General features: G+C 41.1%; 1 protein-coding gene across 2 annotated transcripts in view; it reads right to left on the reverse strand.

The window, feature by feature from the left end:
• Znf106 (zinc finger protein 106) overlaps positions 1-21,675 on the reverse strand; it is a 68,316-nt gene that overhangs the window by 6,311 nt on the left and 40,330 nt on the right. For both annotated transcript variants that reach the window (XM_008846826.3, XM_029570269.1), the window contains 10 exons: positions 18,399-19,173; positions 18,033-18,088; positions 15,258-15,403; positions 13,449-13,583; positions 8,748-8,864; positions 5,936-6,127; positions 5,419-5,481; positions 3,680-3,799; positions 2,889-2,960; positions 2,107-2,178 (listed from right to left, as the gene is read on the reverse strand). In XM_008846826.3, coding sequence (XP_008845048.1) covers positions 2,107-2,178; positions 2,889-2,960; positions 3,680-3,799; positions 5,419-5,481; positions 5,936-6,127; positions 8,748-8,864; positions 13,449-13,583; positions 15,258-15,403; positions 18,033-18,088; positions 18,399-19,173 — 1,748 coding nt within the window. The remainder of the gene's footprint in view (positions 1-2,106; positions 2,179-2,888; positions 2,961-3,679; positions 3,800-5,418; positions 5,482-5,935; positions 6,128-8,747; positions 8,865-13,448; positions 13,584-15,257; positions 15,404-18,032; positions 18,089-18,398; positions 19,174-21,675) is intronic.

Below are 21,675 nucleotides of genomic sequence, written 5' to 3' on the forward strand. Positions count from 1 at the left end.
TCTTATCTTCCCACTACCCATTCTTGTCTCCCCTACCCATTCTTGTTCCCCCACTCCTGCTGATCTCATTACCCATTCTTGTCCAAATTCCTGCTGATCCCCCATTACCATTCTTGTCCCTCAACTTCTGATGACCCCATTACCCATTCTTCTCCCCCCACTACTGCTGATCCCCACCACCCATTCTTGTCCCCCCACTCCTGATGATCCCCCCATTAACCATTCTTGTCCCCCAACTCCTACTGACCCCCCACTACCCATTCTTGTCCTCCCACTCCTGATGATCCCTTTCTCTTCCCAACTGGTCCCCTTCTTTTTTTTTTGTCGTCTTTTTGAGATAGGGTTTCCTTATAGCCCCAGCTGGCCTAGAACTCACTATGTAGACCAGCCTGGCCTTGAACTCACAGAGATCTGCCTGCCTCTGCCTGGGACTAAAAGCATGCGCCACCACGCCCAGCCGGTCCCCTTCTACTTTCAAGCCTCCTTCCTCGACCTGATGAGTTTCATTAGGGTGCTTACAGGAGCGTGGGTGAGCGGTTTATATAACCACAGGCACCTTATCAGTGGCTATGCCACTGAAGAAAATGTCACTCCTTCTATCGACCACTAACTGCCTACAGACCCCAGGAGGGCTGGAGCCTTGTAAACCCCTCCCCCTAGGATGTTCATTTCTAAAACGTAATGAATTTTGTTTTTTTTTCCTGTCACATTATTCTATTCATCTCTATCTTTAAAAGTTAAGCTAAGGGTATTTTCTCCATTTGTCTAGAAAGATCTACTGTATTTGTGTATTCTAGAACTTGTCTTCACCAAAAAGACTAACAAGCCAAGACAACAATATTTAACAAAGTTCAAAGTAATCAGCCTATGGACAAGCCTAGAATAAAATTTAAAAGAGTATCAAACAGTCCATCAGAGCTGAAAAGGTGATCGGGGTTTTAGAAAAAGGAAATCTAGTGCCATGAACTTCTCATTGGTGACTACCAATATTAGAACCAATTTTTTAAAAAAGTCCCAGTTGGGTGTGGTGGCACATGCCTTTGATTTTAGTATTTGGGAGTTAGAAGCAGGCAGATCTCTGTGAGACTGAAGCCAGGCTGGTGCACATAAAAAGTTCTAGGTCAGTTGGGGCTACAGGGTGACCCTGTCTCAACAAAAACCAAATAACAACAACAAAAATAACAAGGCTCAAATATTTGCTCCAATTCCCTAATAAAAGCCATACATTTTGTTCCAGTGAGTTAAAGTTAAGACTATAAACTTGAACTTCAAATTTATGACTATTCCTCAGAAACCAGTAGGAAAACCAATCAAGCCATTAAGCACTTTAGTTCCAGAGGAGTGGGTGTGGAAAGGGGAGAGGCTACAGAAATAAGCACTGCTACTTCTCACTTACACACTTCCAGGATAGGTGATATTTTTCTGAGAGTGTACTGATTTACTAACAAAACAAAACCACCCAGGCCTCAGGTTTAACCCCCAGTATTGAAACCAAGATAAACAAAAAAACCTACCCACACAACCCCCCGCCCCAAACAAACAAGACTAAGAAGCAATGTGAGAAGACAATATTTACATATCTCAGATCCAATTTTAAAACAGACATTTCCAACAGTGCTTGGTGGTACATGCCTTTAATCCCAGCACTCTGGAGTTCTGTGAGAGCAAGGCCAGCCTGGTCTACATAAAAAGTTCCAGGTCAGCCCATCATGGTGGCGCATGCCTTTAATCCCAGCACTCAGGAAGCAGAGGCAGGCAGATCTCTGTGAGTTCAAGGCCAGCCTGGTCTACATAGTGAGTTCCAGGACAGCTGGGGCTACAGGGAGACCCTGTCTCAAAAAGACCAAAAAAAAAAGTTCCAGGCCAGCTCTGGCTATAGGGAGACCCTGTCTAAAAAATGAAACAAAACAAAAGCAAATACTGAGCAAACAAAAATACTTTTTTTCAATAAAGAAGTATAAAAGCTTTTTATATATTATTCTAAAAATGAAGCTTCTTTGTTCTACAGCAAAAAACAAAAGTAGAACATGAAATACACCTCACTGATGTCCATGAGGATCTATAAACTAGCCCAGAATGGAGCAGCTCCCAAGTCTCAATGCTTACCCAACAGCGGTAATTCTGCATCAGATTCAGCCTCACAGCCTGAATGCTGCCATCATAACAGCCAGTGTAAATCTGGAGAAAGACGTTCAAAATATCAGACTAAAATATACACAGTTAAAAAACAGCTCCATAGTACCAGAATGGGAAAGTAATTTCTAGATCTTGACACAGTGTCCTTAGAGCAACTCTTGAGGGTGTGACTCAGAGCAAGGCTGGCAGGGCTCAAAGGTTCCACTTATTCTTTACTGGGATAGCTCTGGCTTTTAAATGTCTGTATTTTATTGCAAGAAAGGGTTCTACTACTCAAGAGCTTCAAAACATTCACCCTTCTACAACATCACAATTAAACAAAACAAAAACACTTTAATGTTAAGTGAGTTGGCTAGAATTATGCCACACTGCCCAAATCTGATTTTGCTCTAGCCCTCTGTTCAGAGGATGTCTCTGGAAAATGGATCAGTCTTTTTTTGAAGCATCTTAAATATAGCTTCCATTTAACAGGGAGAATGGACTGGAAATGGAATGTTCAAAATGCTTTTGGGCACTCCTTAACAATCATGACAAGAATAGGCATTCAATAGCGAGGCCTATCAGAATCAATGTCAGTAACACTGATTTTTTGGACTTTAACTATGTAGACCAGGCTGGCTTTGAACTCACAAAGATCCGCCTGCCTCTGCCTCCCCAGTGCTGGGATTAAAGGCGTGTGCCACCATGCCCGGCTACACACTGATTTTTAAGTAAACACATTCCAAGGCATCTGACAAAGCACTAATACCTACCATGCTCTTATGGATCGTCATACACATAATCATGTCTGTGTGTCCACCATAAACTTGCAGTCGATCATGGGACTTAGGCAGAAGAAAAAAAAAGAATGAAGTCAAGGAAAGACTTGATAAATTACACACGAACACCAACATCCAACATCTTTATGATCAAAGTCTCAGAACACAAACCACAAGTAGAACTGGACAGATTTAAGAGGCCGGGAATGGCCAGACGTGGTTGCATACACCTTTAATCTAGCACTGGGAGGCAGAGGCAGGCGGATCTCATTGGGAATTCCAGGCCAGCTGAGGCTACAGAGAGATCCAGTCTAAAAAATAGCAAAAAAGTAAAAATAAAAAAAGACCTGGATTGCTCTCCAGAAAGCAAGTTTTGCCAGGCGTGGTGGAACATGTCTCTAACCCCCGAATTTGGGAGGTGAAGGCAAGAGGATCAGGTATTTAAAGATATCCTCAGCCACACTGCTAGTGTGAGCCAGTCTGGGCGACCAGGCCCTATCTCTGTCCCTGCCCACCTATCTAACCCACTTGTCCCCCAAAAGAAAACAAAAAAGGTAATAAGAAACTATATCAGTTTTGATCCCCATAAGCCTGAGCAAACATCTCAGAAAGGGGTGTTGTGTTTCTGAATGCGACCCTTGGCCTAGTCATTTCGAAAAGATTTAGAATGATTGTGAAAGTGCAGATTCTTGGGTTCCACCCAACCTCACTTCATCAACAATCAACACCACATCTAAACAATCTTCTCAAATCATTCAAGCAGAATATATTAGATCTTAATTTACCTGTAACTCATAGACACGAACAAATTTATCCAGGCAAGCAGTCACCATCACTTTTCCTAGGATATTCACCACAGTCACTGCATGATTGTGACCTTTATAGATACGCACGAGCTCACCAGTCTACATCAGGAGAGAGATAACAGCCAAAAGATGACTTTGAAGACTCTACCCTTTGATTCATGATTCTATAGTTCTAAGGGAAAATTCTGAGGCTACCTATAAATATATGTAGCTGTTCTGGAGTACTCACTCATACAAGCATTTACTATCTATACAAATATATGAAATATATCCTCAGAAGGAAAAGAACTTTACAGAAAGGGAAGGGCCTCAATTGTACTGGTATATATTTTACGTTTTATACATTTTTAAAAATTTTATTTTGTGTATCTGCGTGGGAGCACATGCCATGGCACACACACTGGAGGTCTGAGGACAACTTGCGAAAGTCAGTTCTCTCATTCTACCATGTGATTTCTGGGGATCGAATTTAGGTTGTCAGGCTTGCTGGTGAGCGCCTGTATCTGCTGAGCCATCTCATCAGCCCCTGAATTTTATAATTTTTTGAAAGAATAGATTGAGTATCCTTAATCCAAAAATCCGAAATGTTGGGGTTGGGGATTTAGCTCAGTGGTAGAGGGCTTGCCTAACAAGTGCAAGGCCTTGGGTTTGGTCCTCAGCTCCAAGGGAAAAAAAATAAAAAAAGACAAAATAACAAAAATCTGAAATGCTCTCAAATCTCTAAGTTTTGAACATAGACATCAATTATAAGCAAAAAATTCTACATTTGTGTCAAATCACAGTCAAAACAGACACACTAAAAATATAAAACCATCTTCAGGTTGTATATATATGAAACAAATAAATTTTTTATTTAGACTTGAGTCCCATCCCCGAGGCATCTCACTGTATAGATACAAATTTGTCCAAACCTGAAATAATAAATGATATTCAACAGCTATTTTCACTTTTATCATTTCATGGGATCTGGGCAACAAATCCATCTGGACTAAACTCAAGTTTACAGACCAGGAACTAAGCTCCTGAGCTGCCTCTATGACCCGAGTATAGTCCCTCAGTTGTTTCCATTTGTTCTATTTTATTTATTTATTTATTTATTTATTATTATTATTTTAAACCAGGCTGACCTTGAACTCAAGAGATCTGTCTGCCTCTACCTCCCGAGTACTGGGATTAAAGGCATATGCTACCACACCCAACTTCTTTTTAAAAAATATTTTATTTATCATTTTTATTTTATGTGTATGAGTCTTCTGCCTACATGTATGTAAGTGCACCACATGCATACAATGCCTGCAGAGGTCAGAAGAGGGTGTTGGATCCCCTGGAACTGAAGTTACAGATGGTTGATAGCCACCATGTGGGTGCTGGGAATAGAACCTGCATCCTCTAGAAAACAGCAAGTGTTCTTAACCACTGAGCCATCTCTCCAGCCCCCTTGTTTTATTTTAAAACATATCTTTCTGAGAGCTACAGCTTTCAGTTTAAATGAGGCATTCAAATGAAGTTTTACATGAACCTCAAGTCTTTCCCTGATTAATTTCTTTGATGTGGTCAGGATTTCCAGGTTGTGCAATACTATCTAAGAACACGTGCACACAACATAGGGGTTATTATTATCCTTTACTAGATAAAGGGCTTGATGGAAATTGCAAGAAGTCTGAGCTCTAGCTGCCACTTTACCCCAAACTCCTTTCTATTACACCAACACAACTTACATGGATGTTGTGAGCGTGGACTGACTGATCACTGGAGCCACTGAACACAAGGTCATTCACCACCTTAAAGAAAAATACTGAATTAGGTTTTGTATAAGATTCTCTGATTCCTCTGTAACTTGTAACACATACTGGTGAATTTGAGTTTCATCCAGTTCTGAGATCAACACAAACCAGGTATAAAATAACATTCCAAGACAAACTTTACAATCTGAAACTTAGGCCCTACCATCAGGCACTCTGATTACTGCTCAAATATTGATAGGTTTGTGGCCTCCACAGACTGAGTATGAACCACCCTAGAAGGGCATCAAAGTATCCCCAGGCCTACAATAAGACACATTTGCTTCTTGTTAGCATTATTGAAAAACAGTATGTCCCTTTGTGACCTAGGCATGAATACAAGGACTTTGCCCTTTACAAAATATATGTTCTATATAATGCATTGAACAGAGAAAAAGCCATTCAAACCCTTCTATTTGTGCCAAACAACAAGTATCTCTTATACTATACTTGCCTTCATGCAAAGAATGGTTTTGCTATGACCCTCCAGAGTTCTGAGGAGTAGTCCATTCCGTGCATCACGAACACTAATGGTACAGTCATAAGATCCTACGACCAGCAGCTTTCTGGCACCTTCCTGAGCTGTGGCAAGACAGCTGACTGCCCGAGGGCCATGGCATTCAAAGATCTCTAGTCGTTTGTTGTTCTGAAAACAAATCACCATAATATAAGATAAAAGCAATTTAGCAAGAAAACTTCAAAAATAACTAACCAAACTTGCTACAAACTCTCAAATGTACTATCCACACTGAAATTCCCATACCCATAACAAATCCTGAACTCCCAACCCCTGCCATCCCAACTCCACTCGGACTCCAGTTCTCTCTGCTATTTATGACCTCTGTCCTTCCCTGATCTAGTAGAGGTAAACTCTTACATAATAAATTATAACCTCAACTCAAACTATTCTGGATCCTAATATGAAATTGATTCCAGTATATTTTCCACACCACAGACCTGGGAACTCTTCCACTGTTGTCTTTATTTTTTTGAGACAGTCTCCTTGTAGCCCCAGCTGGCCTGGAACTAGCTATATAGACCAGGCTAGCCTTGAACTCATAGAAATTCACCTGTCTCTGTTGGGATTAAAAGCGTGCATGCACCACCATGCTTATGTGTACAAGTGTACTGCCTGCATGTATGTAAGTGCACCCATGTTGTGCAATGCCTGTGGAGGTCAGAAGCGGGACTCGGATTCCCCTGGAGCTGGAGTTACAGACGATTGTTGGCCACCACGAAACTTGGGTCTTCTACAAGAGCATCCAGTGCTCTTAACCGCTGAGCTATCTCTCCATTCCTTATCTTTGTTTTTTTTAATTTATTATTTCTATATTATGTGTATAAGCGCACTTATGTCATACAATGCTTGAGGAGGTCAGAAGAGGGTGTCAGATCCCCTGGAACTGGAGTTACAGATGATTGTTAGTTGCCATGTGGGTATTTGGAACTAAACCCAAGCCCTTTGCAGGAGCAGCCAGTGCTCTTAACCACTGAATCATCTCTCCAGCCCCATCTTTGTTTTTTTGTTTTTGTTTTTCGGTCTTTTTGAGATACGGTCTCCCCGTAGCCCCAGCTGTCCTGGAACTCAGTATGAAGACCAGGCTGGCCTCGAACTCACAGAGATCTGCCTGCCTCTGCCTCCTGAGTGCTGGAATTAAAGGCATTATGCCACCACTCCCGGCCCCCATCTTTGTTTTTTTGAAACGGGGTCTTGTTATGCAACCCAGCCTAGCCTTGAACTCACTAGGTAGCCCAGGATGATCTCAAGCATGCAGAAATCCTCCCGCCTCAGCATTCCCAGTGTTGTGATTACAGGCATGCACCACTATGCCCAGCTTCCTCATTGTTGTCATTCAAAATATATGGCATCTGTCACACTAGTTTCAAAAATATCTGAGAGCAACCTTCCTAAACAATTTTGTTTTAGATTGATTTTTATTTATATGTTTATCTGTGTCTATGTGGTGATATGCCATGTGTATACAGGTGCCTGTAGAGGCCAAAAGAAGGAATTTTATAGGTTTTTAAAAAGCAGAAACTAGAACATACTTTATTGCATTCCTTATACTAGTTCCAGTTAGCACGTAACACAAAGACAATACTGTGACAGAAACATTCTACCTAGAGGATCGGGGAATATGGGCTACAACTAGTAAAACTCACCAAATTCCCTTTTTAGGCTATATCTGTCATGCATTTCCCTTCCTTCATCCTTAGTCTAGCCTTTCATGTCAGCTTCCCACAAATCCTCCTGCTTCTAATATCAGTCTTTCCCAATCTCATCAGTTATATAGTGACTTTCTAGAATACAAATGTCTCTAACAAGCCTACTACTTGATGAAACATATAAGGCCATCAAGAACTTCTTAACCTTAGCCTGTACAATGGTTAGTCAATTATACACAACCTAGAATCACTTGGGAAGATAGTCTCGATGAGGCTTGTCAGGTTGGTCTGCAGGTATGTCTGTTAAAGACATAATCTTCATCTTGAATGCTATAACTGAAGTGGAAAGACCCACCCATTGTAGACATCATTCCTGGGTTTGGGTCCTAGACTATGTAAGTGTAGTGAGGGAGCTGGGCACAAGAAAAGCATGCATGCACTTTCTGCTTCTGACTATGAAGCAGCTGGCTGCTGTAAGTTCCTGCCTTCGCTTCCCCAAAATGAAGGACTATAACCTGGAATCCTAAGCCAAGTAAACCCTTTCTCCCAAATTGCTTTTAGTCAGGGTATTTTATGATGGCAACAGAAAGGAAACTAGGATACCCTGGGGCCCAGCATAAGAAAGATGGTTAATAGCTTGCTCACCAAATGAATTTATCTTTGAGTTGGGAAAAAAAAATGAGGCCACGTCGTAGTTAAAGGTTTCTCTGACTGATTCACTGTAAACAGGCCAACCTTATGAAAACCCCAATCAGTTCCCAACTATATCAATGTCATGTATCAGGAATTCAGATTCATTTTTCATTGTGTCATTCTTATAATGATAGACTGGCTTAACCTGTGACTCACTATTTGGCCCACATCTTTAGGCTTGGTTTAATTTAGTAGAGCTGTATTTTGGTTTTGGCACTTGTGAGTCAGAGTAGACAAAATCGAGAATTAATTTCACTTGCACTAGAAGAGAGCAGTTTTGAATAAAGACTAGTTCTGCTCTTTCCTCTCACAAGAAGGGAGCGATGTCTGCCTGCTATTTCCCACTACTCATACTCTTTCTATTTTTAGAGGGTAGGGGAATTCGGCCTACTCTCCCAGGCACTAACCTTTATGTTGAAGGTGACTACAGTACCGTTTGCCAGCCCAGCATAGAGGATTCGCCATCTATTATGAAGGCAGAGAACCCGGTCTTCCAGCTGTAACTGCTCCACACATTCTCGGGTCTGAAAAAGCAAACAAGCCCTAATCAGCAGAGGACCCAGGAAAATGAGATGTGAGAACAATTACTCCCCAAAACAGTTTAAAATGACTTGAAAAGAAGAAAATGCAGCACCCTTGATTTTGTAGAGGGCTATCTTAGATCTCTTTCTTCTTTGAAATATAAGGTCAAGATCCCCAGCCTGTGGGCTATATTGAAAAAAGAAAATGAATTCTAGTAACGATACCTGTATTTCTAATTAAAAACATAGAGATTCTTCAAAGGGCACTATGAGTTGAGTCTTAGCTTCTTAAATGAACAGAGATAAAGGATAAAGCTACATCTGAAAGGCTGGTGATGTAGCTCAGTTGATAGAATGCTTGCCTAGCATGTATGAGGCTCTGGGTTCAATCTCCAGTACCACATAAACTGGACATGTTGGTACATGCCTGTGATCTCAGCAGTCAGGAGGTGGAAGGAGGATCAGAAGCTACAAGCTCATGTTCAAGGTCATCTTTGGCTATGTAGTGAATTTGACATCAGCCTAGGACAACTGAGATTCTAACTCAAAGCAACAACAAAATAATGGGGTGGAGAGAGTACTCCACCAACACCTGGTTCTTTTTATTATAATTCTGCTGTGAGGTTTCACTTTTCATTCTAGATACTGGTAATTATTTATCTTCTGCCATTTGATCAATTTAAAGGTTTATCTTTCTTATTTATCTTTTTTTTTTTTTTTTTTTTTTTTTTTTTTTTTGTGTGTGTGTGTGTGTATGTTGCATGCAGGTGTGTGTGCATGTACATCTACCTCTTCTGCAATGGTCCCTGAGCTGTGGATGGATGAGTTTTTTAAAAATCTTTTTTAAAAAAATATTTTTTATTTATTATTATTTTTAAAAGTTTTTATTTCTCTTTTTTTATTTTATGTGCATGCGTGTATTGCCTGCATGTAGGTAAGTGCACCCGTGTCATGTCCAGCAATGCCCAAGGAGGTCAGAAGAGGCTGTTGGATCCCCTGGGACTGGAGTCACGGACAGTTGTTAGCTACCATGTGGGTGCTGGGATACAAACCCGGGTCTTTTGCAAAAACAGTGTTCTTAACCTCTGAGCAATCTCTCCAACCCTCATTTATCTTTTCTAAGAACTATATTCTTGTTTGTTTATTTTTACGGTTGTTTTTGTTTTTTTGAGACAAGGTGTCCCTGTAACCCAGGCTGGCCTTGATCTCAGAGATCTACCTACCTCTGCCTCCCAAGTGCTGGACTAAAGATGGCATGTACCTTATTTGCTTTCCCTTCCTTCTTCCTTCTTTCCTTTTTCTAAGCAGTTGAGGCTGGCTTTGAATTCCTGACTATTCTACCATACCTCCCAAGTGTTGGGATTATAAATTTGTGCCACCATGCCTGCCTGGCTTCCTTGTATTATTCTTTTAGTGACTGTTCTAGGGCAGTCTTAGGAAAGTCCCTAGACCATCAGGGCCAGCATCGCATGGTAACTTGGTACTAATGTAAATTTTTGAGCTCATTCCAAACTTATTAATCAGAAACTATGGAACAGAGACCAGTAATATGTGTTTTAACAAGCTTTCTAGACAAATCTGATGCACAATAAAGTTGTGAAACAGTGCTATAAGGACTACATCTCCAGTGAACAATTTAGTTCAATACTGGCTCATATTCAGTACAATATAAGACTATTACACTAGCAGAGTTTCATTCCCTCCTCTACCATATGCTACTATTATGTATGTTGCAAATATATTTGTTATTAATATAAACCTAATAATATATTTTATCTTTTGTTGGGGGGGGTAGAGGACAACCATGGGCAGTATCACCCTTCCCGCTTTTTCTGGTCTTTTTGAGACCTGTAGCCACAGCTGGCCTGGAACTTACCATAAAGACCAGGCTGACCTCGATCTCACAGAGATCTGCCTACCTTGCCTGTGCTTAAAGATGTGTGCCACCATGCCTGGCTTAATATCCACCTTTAAAGTTTAATTTTATTTTTATCTTATGTATATGAGTATTATGCCTGCATATATGTAAGTGCACCCGTGTCGTGCAGTGCTTGTGAAGAACAGAAGAGGGAGTCAGATCCCCTGGAACTGAAGTTACAGTTGGTTGATGGTTGTTAGCCACCATGTGGGTGCTGGAATTCAAACATGGGTCTTCTGCAAGGGCAGCCAGTGCTCTTAACTGCTAAGCCATCTCTCTAGTCCTTTTGTTTTTGTTTTTGTTTTTGGTCTTTTTGAGACAGGGTCTCCCTGTAGCCCCAGCTGTCCTAGAACTCACTATGTAGACCAGGCTGGCCTTGAACTCACAGAGATCCACCTGCCTCTGCCTCACAAGTGCTGGGATTAAAGGTGTGCTCTCCTCCCTGCTAGTCCTCCTTTTTTATACCTGCCTTTTAAAAAGTCAAACCTGGAACTGGCTAAGTACATTAGGTTGGCTAGCCAGAAAGCTCTAGGGATCTGCCTGTCTCCCCCTCAGCAGCAGTGAGATTACAAGCATGCACCACCACAATCTTTTCTTCTTCTATATTAATTTATTTTGTGCGTGCGTGCGTGCGTGCGTGCGTGTGTGTGTGTGTGTGTGTGTGTGTGTGTGTGTGTGTGTGTGTGTGAGAATGTGCCATAGCGCATATGTATAGAGGTCAGAGGACTACTTACAGGAGTCAGTTCTCTCCTTCTGTCATGTAGGGCTCATGAATCTGAACTCAGGTCATCAGATTTTGTCAGTAATTGCATTTAACAACTAAGCCATTGTACAAGGCCCCCATGTTCAGCCTTTTTCTTTTTTCTTTGGTGGTACTAGGGATTCGAACCTAGCACCTTGTGTACTGTAGGCAAGAACTCAGGTCCTCCTGGAAGGCAAATACTTTACTGACTGATCTAGCTCCACAGTCCCATAAAGTTATGTTTTATTTATTTATTTATTTATTATTATTATTAATAGGGTTTTTTTGTAATCCCAACTGACCCAGAACTCTATGTAGGCCAGGCTGACCTCAGTCTCATAGAGATCCACCTTGGTCTTTTTGAGACAGGGTCTCCCTGTAGCCCCAGCTGACCTGGAACTCAAACTCACAGAGATCCGCCTGCCTCTGCTTCCTAAGTGCTGGGATTAAAGGTGTGCACCACCATGCCCAGCTAAAGTTATCTTTTAAAGAAATTAAGAGGGGGACCAGTGAGAGGGCTCAGTTGGTAAAGTGCCTGTGGCCAATCATGATGACCTGAGTTCCATCCCTGGAACCCACGTGGCAGAAAGAGAGAACTGACTCCCACAAGTTGTCCTCCCATTTTCACACATACGCTGTGGCTTGTTCATACCAATTGATAAACATAATAAAAAGTAAATTAAAAAAATTAATTGAGAGACCTAGGGAGGTGTAATATCAGAACTGGGAAAGCAGAAGCAAAAAAGATAGCAGTTTGACACCAGTCCAGGCTATATAGCAAGACCTATCTCAAAAGCATTAAGAAAAGCCGGGCATGGTAGTACATGCCTTTTAGTCCCAGCACTTAGGAGGCAGAGCCAGGCAGATCTCTTTGAGTTCCAGGCTAGCTGGGGCTACAGAAAAACTCTATCTCAAAAAGACCAAAAATAAAAAAAAAAACAACAAAAAACCCATATATATATATATATGTATACATAGAATATAAATATTACCTATAATATATATAAAAGAAAGTACTATACATAAATTTATGGGTGTGCTAGGGTTTGAACCCAATGACTTGCACACACTAGGCGATTACTCAACTGGACATAGTGTACATAATATTATAATACAATTTCCTCATTTCTTTCAATATATTTAGGTTAAAAATTTTTCTAAGAGGAGATCTATTTCTAATTCTAAAGGTTTAAAAAAATTTAAACATTTTGGGCAAGTAAAGATGGCTGAGTAGGTAAAGGCTCAATCTTCAGAGCCCACGTGGCAGAAGGAGAGAACTCACACAGTGGCACACACACCCAAAATAAGTAAATAAAAGTAACTTAAAAATTATTGTATAGCCGGGTGTGGCACACGCCTTGAATCCCAGCACTCAGGAGGCAAAGGCAGGCAGATCTCTGTGAGTTCAAGGCCAGCCTGGTCTACATAGTGAGTCCCAGGACAGCTGGGGCTACAGGGAGACCCTGTCTCAAAAAGACCAAAAAAAAAAGAAGTACATTAGCCGGGCATGGTGGTGCATGCCTGTAGTCCCAGCACTTGGGAGGCAGAGGCAGGCGGATCTCTGTGAGTTCAAGGCCAGCCTGGTCTACATAGTGAGTTCCAGGACAGCTGGGGCTACAGGGAGACACTGCTTCAAAAAAAAAAATTTATTGTATCTAGGATTAATTTTGGCATATCATATGAAAATAAGAGTATTTGTGAGAAACACCAAGGGGAGCTATAGTATTATAGTTTGAAATTTAAAAATACTGGTAAAGAAACAGAAAAAATGGTTATTCTAAATCTCCTATCTACCTAGGCTATGTGTGTGCAAATGTTCAGAAGCAGAAAAGAGAAGGTAAGACGGGCAGAATGAGGCACTGCTACAATTCCTGCCATTCTACCAAGTAAATACAAAAGTGAGTTTGGTTTCTCTAGAGTAACCTACCTTAACATTATAGCAGCAAATGGTGTGATCACTGGAACCAGTGTAAAGGACTGAGTTCTTCCCAGAGGTGTGAGTGACCAGGAGGCAATTCACTTTGGAAGTATGACCCTCAAAGACACCAATACACTTCCGACTCTAAAGTCAAGCAAAGATCAGATTACTTACAGGATGTAGAAGGGTTAGACAATGCCTTTTCTCACCAAGACTTTTAGTTCTCTGTGATATGAGCCCCTAAAATACTGCCTGGTGCACAGAATGTTTTCAGTAATACTTATTCACTGAAAGTCCAGCAAAGTCACATGCACTGAGGCACCTGCAGCTAACTATATATTACTAAGTGATACCAAAATATATTTGGGGAAATTCACTATGAGGCAGGGGAGCATTTTAATTAATGCCTAGGTCAAGTTTTTCTAATATATGGACCAAAGGACCTAGCAAATCTAAACTGCTGTTAATTACTCAGAGAAGTTATGCATTTGATTAGCTTATAAGAATGCTCAAAAATTTTTTAAATGTCAGGTATGAGTACAAGCCCTAGTAGCCCAGGAGTGGTTTTCTAAGAACTACTGTCTACATGTTGCCTCTACATGTACATACACCAATATCTATTTAGAATACGCATATATACACATATCTTACAACTTACCTGAGCAAATAGATTTTTCCAAAAAGAATTTTTACTTTTATTTTCTGGAGACAGTCTAATGTAGCCTAAGCTGACTTCAAACTCACTATGTGTAAGAAGTCAGCCTTGAACTCCTGATCCTCCTGCTTCTACTTCCCAAGTGCTGAGATTGCAGGCATAAGCCACCATACCCATCTTTGATCTTACAGATCTTCTGCAGATACTGCCTCATACCACTGCCTCCCACTCCCCATTCCTGACACTCCTATCACTACACTCTATACCTATTGCCTATGGTAAGCACATCTTGGTTCATCACCTAACTTTCAATTTTTTACCGGCTCGAATAACTTTGCATACTTTTAAGGTGTTTGTTCAGAAAACATACATAGTGTTTCTGAAGTTTCCTGGTTATCATTGTTGAAAAACAGAATTAGTTTTGATATAAAATCAAACCTTGAAAGTTTGTTGTTTTGAGAGTAAGTAGCATCAAGTTACACTAAGTGTGAGGTAGTGAGTGGGAAGGTGCTACTTACCTTAAGAACAGATTTTATAATCAGTTACCAGAGAAAAATTCTTCCTCTAACACTTTCCAGTATTCATGTTGTCCTTCCTCTGTTATGTATGTAGTGGCTAAGTAACTGCTCCCTTGCTAACTTCAGAGATGGGGCCTGGCTACCCTAACCTATCGTTATGATCCTATCCCCTTTGCCACATATGTTTGCTCAGCGAATAAAGCACAGGACTCTTTCTGGCGGCAAGAGGAAAAGAAACCCTAAAGGTACCTCACAGAACTATACTTTATGAAAATATGACAGAGAAGGCAGAGTTGAGAGAAAAAAAGAAGTGTCTACTGGGGTCGGGCATAGTAGCACAAGCAAGAGGCAGGCAAATCTCTGAGTTCAAGGCCAGCCTGGTCTACCTAGTGAGTTCCAGGACAGCTGGTGCTACAGGGAGACCCTGTCTCAAAAAAAAAAAAAAAAAAAAAAAAAAAAAAAAAAATAATAATAATAATAATAAAAATGAAGTGTCTAGCAATCCAGCTGATTGGAGAACCAACTATATCTAGGATCAGTCTAAACCCTAGGAAAGCCAGTATGCTCACGCTCTCTTTATTGCTAAAGAGAACATAACCAAGTTCTAAAGTGCGTAACCAAGAACATTCAAAATGTTACACTCACCACCAGATGATAAACTCGGACAGTTGTGTCTGCTGAACAAGTATATAGTAAGTTTCCAAATATTTGAATTGCATTCACTGCAGCCTGGTGGCCCTCAAAACTTCCTTCTGTGGGTTCTTCATCATCTCCTGGCTCCGAAGATATTTCTGGAAAACAAAAATAGGTTTTCAGAGACATGTCTGCTGTAGTCAGAAAAGATACTGAAAGTTCAAAACCAGTACACCAGTATGCCTATGAACTAAATAATTAAACCACCAAAACATTCCCTTAAAACCTAGTTCCCCTAGAAGACTGTCATAATTTTCAGTTTTTTACTGTGAAGATTGAAAAAAAAAAACAAAAAACAGGAATAAACCAGGCCAGGTTAAACAGACCTGTAATCCTAGCTATTCAGTAGGCTGAGGCAGGCGGATGGAAAGTTCAAGGTCAGCTTGGACAATTTAGTGAGATCCTGCCTCAAAATTAAAAAAAAACCTGAGAAGCAGGTGTGATGGCACATACCTTTAATCCTAGCACTCCGGAGCCAGAGGCAGGCAGATCTCTGTGAAATTGAGGCCAGACTGGTCTACATAGTAAGTTCCAGGCCAGCTGGGGCTACAGGGAGACCCTGCCTCAAAAAACATACAAACAAGCTGGGTGTGGTGGCACACGCCTGTAGTCCCAGCACTTGGGAGGCAGAGGCAGGTGGATCTCTGTGAGTTCAAGGCCAGCCTGGTCTATATAGTGAGTTCCAGGACAGCTGGGGCTATAGGGAGACCCTGCTTCAAAAAGACAAAAAAAAAAAAAAACCCAAACAAAACAAAACAAAACAAAAAAACAACATACAAACAGAAGCCCTAGACTAGGGATGTAGTTCAGTGGTAAAATGCTTGCCTAAGTACAAACACCTATGTTCAGTCTCCAGCACTGTATTTTTAGGGGTCCTTTGACCCAGAAAAGTCAGAGCATCTACAGATGCTATATAATGAACATCTGTATCATGGGAGGGCCCCATCTCCAGTCTCCCCTGCTTCCACACAGGTATTTCGATTAAGGCATTATTCTTTACATAGTTCCTTCTCAGAGCAAACATCCCTATACCCAATGAAGCCTTAAAGGAATTAGCTGAATAGAAAAGAAGCCAGCTACCATAGATGGGAGCAGAAACTAGAAAAGGCCAAGATTTGAAGATCAGTGCTGATAAAGGCAACCCTCTTGTGTTATTTCTCACGTCACTGCCTGTTCTATAAATACATTTAAGAATAGTTAAACTCACATACAATAGCTCTACATGACGCCATGTGTATAGCTTAAGGCTACATAACAAGAAACAGTGCCAGACAGGAGAAACCTTCCTTTGAGTTGTTGACCAGGGTAGTCCAAGAGACTCCCAAGATTATACAGGCTATTGCCATAGCCCTTGATTGCCTCCCAGAACTTGAAGGTAAGACTCTATTGCTAAAGACAGGACATACTTCGGACACAGGATTTGGAGCAATGGAGCGGGAACTGACCTGGAAGTTACCTCCCCTGAAGACTAGCTCTCATAGCTTTGGAGAACACCATGCTTGCTGCTAAGGGAGAACATTAATCAATCAATCAATGGTTCCAACCCCAGCTTCAAGGTCTAATAACCACATCAATGACCAGCACAGCAAAGGACACTGGTGCAGTAGTGCCACTTTTATCTTGGGGGTAATCAACAGCTACCTAATTGGACTTACAGCCCACTCAATGTGGGGGCAGGGGGGAGACTCATATGTGGTACTGTAAAAATAGCCAAATACGCATAGCTGGAGCGATCATAGAGAAAACCCCAAAGGTGTCACATCCCTAGACAAATATAATTTCTTATTATGTGCAAAATATGGATCCTTAAATTTACAGACAAGTATCCTAGTCACCACCCATCAAAGAAGCTTCTTTTTTTTTCTTTTTTTTTTTTTGGTCTTTCTGAGACAGGGTGTCTCTGTAGCCTCAGCTAGCCTGAAACTCACTATCTAGACTAGGTTGGCCTTGAACTCACAGAGATCCACCTGCCACTACCTCACGGAACATAGAACAAGGGATAAAGAGAACACTAACGTATCTTTTCATTCTCATCAATGAAGCGCCCTCAAGCAACAGAGGGTCAGTAACATGAAAGGTCACAAATGACCAAAACAGAGAGTAAGAGTTTACAGTATGGGTCCTTGGACAGGACTCCTATATAAAAATCCACCTACCCAGGACTTGGGGACCATTTCAGAAGAGGAGGCAGAAAGATTGTTAAGAGTCAGGGAGGAGGTGCATGACCATGTGGAAACAGAGTTCTATAGGCTCCTGAGACCCTTCTCATATGAACCTACAGCCATGGTGTCAGTATGCACAAGACCCATGCAAACTCAAGCAGACAACAACCCAACACAGAACTGTGGAAATGGACAGTTGGTCCCAATCTTAGTCAAAGAATTATTGGCAGCTGATTACTGTTGGGTGAAGAAGAGCTGATCTTCTTAGAGGGAGGGACTCTAGATAGGCTGACTAGACCTCAGTGGATGAACATGCACCAAGGGATGTATGGGGACACTAGCTTTCCATGATGGGCCTTAACACAAATTACAGAATGTATGAATTCCAGTGGGTGGGGTTGCTATGGGCAGGTGCCAATGGGAAAGGGGTATAAAGTTGATTAAGATGTTCTGTATGAAGTACACAAAAGTTCAATAAAGGATTAAAAAAAAAAAGAAGAAACTCTGTTTCTAAATTTAAAAACCCCTGTGCCCTGTGGCTAAGTTAAATACAAAAAAGAATTACCTGAAGAGTTCTTTGATCCTTTTATGGAGGAGATCACAGTTTGAGTTTCTGCCACACTGCAACAGAAAAGCAAATCTTGGCATTTGTGCGAACAGGACAGGTGGCAAAACTAAAACTTTTCTAACTCAAAGAATTTTTCTAAACATTGGAGAATACAGCAGCAATTTAAGAAATCAGTTTTTCAATTTAAAATTTCTACAAAGAGAAATTTACAACAGTCAAAAGAGAAACCAGAAAACTGCAATGTTTCTTCCATATTTATAACTTTTATATAAATTTCAATTTTATAAATAAATTCAGGTAGAACTAAAGTTCTACTTACAAGACAGCAAAAGTTGCTCTGATCAGACTGCACAACAAGCTTACCTTACAGGAATACCATCCTTGTAGCGGGTACCAATTTCACTGGTAGAGCTAACTTCATCGCAGCCAGAACGAGAAGCTTCTACTGGGTTTTGCTCTGCGGAGTTCCAGGCATTTTTTTTAGAGGGGCTGTCTGGTTTCTCTTCTCCAGATTCAGAAGAATCAATGGCAACTACTTCTAGCTGAGGGTTTGGAAGTTCTAGAACTTCCAGGGAGGACTCGCTATCTGGTTCATCTCTCATAGTTTCTTGCTCCTGACCAGTTTTGCTATCTTCCCATGTAGAGGTTGTGACTTTCCCCCCTTTAGTTAACTTTCCAGTTTTTGCTTTTCTTGCAGGTTTAGCAGTAAATACATCCTGTTCAGTGTCACTATTCTCAGGAACATGAGCAGCCCGTAGTGTTTTCTTCTTCCGAAGTTTCTTCTTTTTCTTGTTCCCTCTGGTTTCAGCTGATGTCAGAGTGGATTCTGCCTGCTGCTCAGGATGTTCAGCTGGGGAGGGAGTTTCCTTCTCCAGAGGGGTTTCTGAAGCAAAAGACAATCTTAGAAAAGAACTGCTACAGGCTTCAGAGCCACTGTTGCCTTTGGTTGATTCTTCACCTTTACTTATGCCAGGAATATCAGGAGATTGGGGAGAGGGAGAATCTTCTCTGCTCCTGGAATTTCCTTGATCCACAGAAAAATTCAGATCTTGGTTAGGTTCAGGGCAACTTTCTGTTGACTCTGATGTCAATGCCGCAGTGACAGCTGGATAAATTGGACAGCTGTCACTGACCTCTCCTAAATCAAGAAGAAAAAAAACCTGTTGCATCTTTTTGTGTGTTTGCTGTTTACAGTCATAAACTACAAATTATACATCACTGAGTCGTTACCAATTAATATTTCAATGGCGTATTCACAAAACTGTAACTATTATCACTGGTAAGTCATCCTTCAACTTCTCGTAATCTACACATTCCTGTTATGGTACTTCCTACCCTCTGGCCTTACATTAGTCTCAAAAGCAACAGATATGTCTTACTCCCTACAAAAGCTCCTTGTGAAAGCAGCGGTGCAACTCAGTAGCCCAGTGATACAAGGTTTGCTTAGCATATTACAAGGTCCTGGGGTTGGCTTTAAACCTTAGTACAAAAAAACCCCCACACAATAACATAATAATAAAGCAGAAAATTAGTTTTCATAGTGATTGCTTCTATTAATCTTTTTTTCTAGTTTTAAATGTTGACATACTTAAAGATATGTGAGGTGTGTGTGTGTGTGTGTGTGATGTATAAGTACCAGTACACAGGTGCCATGGTACTTGATACATGGTATTTGTGTGGGCAGAGAACAACTTTCGGGCGTTAGTCCTTGTCTTCTACCTGGAGTGAGGGAGGGTTCTCTTACTGTTTCTGCTAATTTACTATATGCTCCAGGCCACTTGGCCTGAAAGCTTCTAGGTGATTCTTCCATATCTGTCTCCCATCTTGCTATGGGGTGCTGGGGTTACAGATAGTGTCCACAGCATGTAGTTTTTAAAAAAAAATTGTATTTATTATTTTTATTTTATGTGTATGAGTGTATTGCCTGTATGTATGTGAGTGCACCTGTGTCGTGCAATGCTGCAGAGATCAGAAGAGGGCTTCGGATTCCCCTGGAACTGGAGTTAAGGATGGTTCATAGCTGCCATGTGGGTACTGGGAATCAAACCTAGGTACTTTGCAAGAGCAGTCAGTGCTCTTAACTGCTGAGCCATCTCATGTAAAACCCTAGCGTGCAGTTTTTTACAGGGGTTCCAGGGATCCCACCTCAAGTTGTAAGGCTGGCATGGTAAGCACTTCTATATACTGAGTCCATCTCCCTGGCACTGTATTTTATTCTTAGTAGACAAGTACCTATGCTCTAACTTATTTCTTAGAAGTTTTCATTATAAATTGTGTGGTTGGGCTGAAGAGATGGCCTTGTGGTACTGGCTGCTCTCCCAGGTTCAGTTCCCAATATCCACATGGCTGCTAATAGCTATCTGTAACTCCAGTTCCAGATAATCCAACACCTTCTTTAGAGAAAAAAAATTGGGTGTGGTGACTTGCTTATAATCCCAGCACTTGGGAAGCTGAGGCAGGAGGACTGCAACTTTGAGGCCAGCCTGGACTAAGTAATGAGGCCTGCCTCAACAAAAGGTAAGTTTCATTTTAACATTTTACTCCCACACCATCCAATCCAGCTACAAAGTATCAGTCAATAGTTGAAAGGTCAGCTAAAAAGAATATTGATTTTTCAGCTTAGTTCATAAACTGAATGTTTATTTAAATGTAGATTTCGGGAGCTGGAGAGAGGACTCAGTGGTTAAGAAAACTGGTTGTTCTTGAAGAAGACCCAGGTTCGAATTCCAGCACCCACATGGTAACTAACAACTGTCAGTAACTCCAATCCCAGGGGATCCGACAGCCTCTTCTGATCTCCACGGGCATTGTACAACATGGGTGCACTTACCTACATGCAGGTAATACACATGTACACATTAAAAAAAAAAAAAAAATCGCAGGGCATGGTGGCGCATACCTCTAGTCCCAGCATTTGGGAGGCAGAGGCAGGTGGATCTCTGTGAGTTCAAGGCCAACCTGGTGTACATAACAAGTTCCAGGCCAGCTGGGGCTACAGGAAGACCCCGTCTCAAAAAGACCAGAAAAAAAAAAAGTAGATTTCACATAAAGGAAAAAATCATAATTTTCCATAACTTGACCTCTTTGTACTAAATATGTAATTTATATTTATTGTTTCATATCTAATAATTATTTTTAATAAAATATTATGTGAAGGGCTAGAGAGATGGTTCAGCAGTTAAGAGCACTGGCTGCTCTTGCAGAAGACCCAGGTTTGAATCACAGCACCCACATGGCAGCTAACAACCTTCCATAGCTCCGGGCACTGCACAACATGGGTGTACTTACAAACATGCAGGCATAACACTCATACACATAAAATAAAAATAAATCAAATAAAATCATTATGTGCATGAGTGTTTTGTCTGCATGTATGCAAGTACACCTGTATCATGTAATACCCTTGGAGGCCAGAAGAAGGCATAAGACCCCCTGACACTGGAGTTAAGGATGGTTGTTAGTCACCATGTGGGTACTGGGAATTGGACCTGGGTCCTCTGGAAGAACAGCAAATATTCTTAACTGCTGAGTGATCTCTCCAGTCCCCCTCCTTTTTTTTTTTTTTTTAACATGGGTACTGGGGATTCAAACTCAGGTCCTCACTGCTTTTAAGAGTAAGTGCTCTTACCCATTGAGCCAA

The sequence above is a fragment of the Nannospalax galili genome, unplaced genomic scaffold (assembly GCF_000622305.1).
Source record: "Nannospalax galili isolate Female #2095 unplaced genomic scaffold, S.galili_v1.0 scaffold342, whole genome shotgun sequence".
NCBI lineage: Eukaryota > Metazoa > Chordata > Mammalia > Rodentia > Spalacidae > Nannospalax > Nannospalax galili.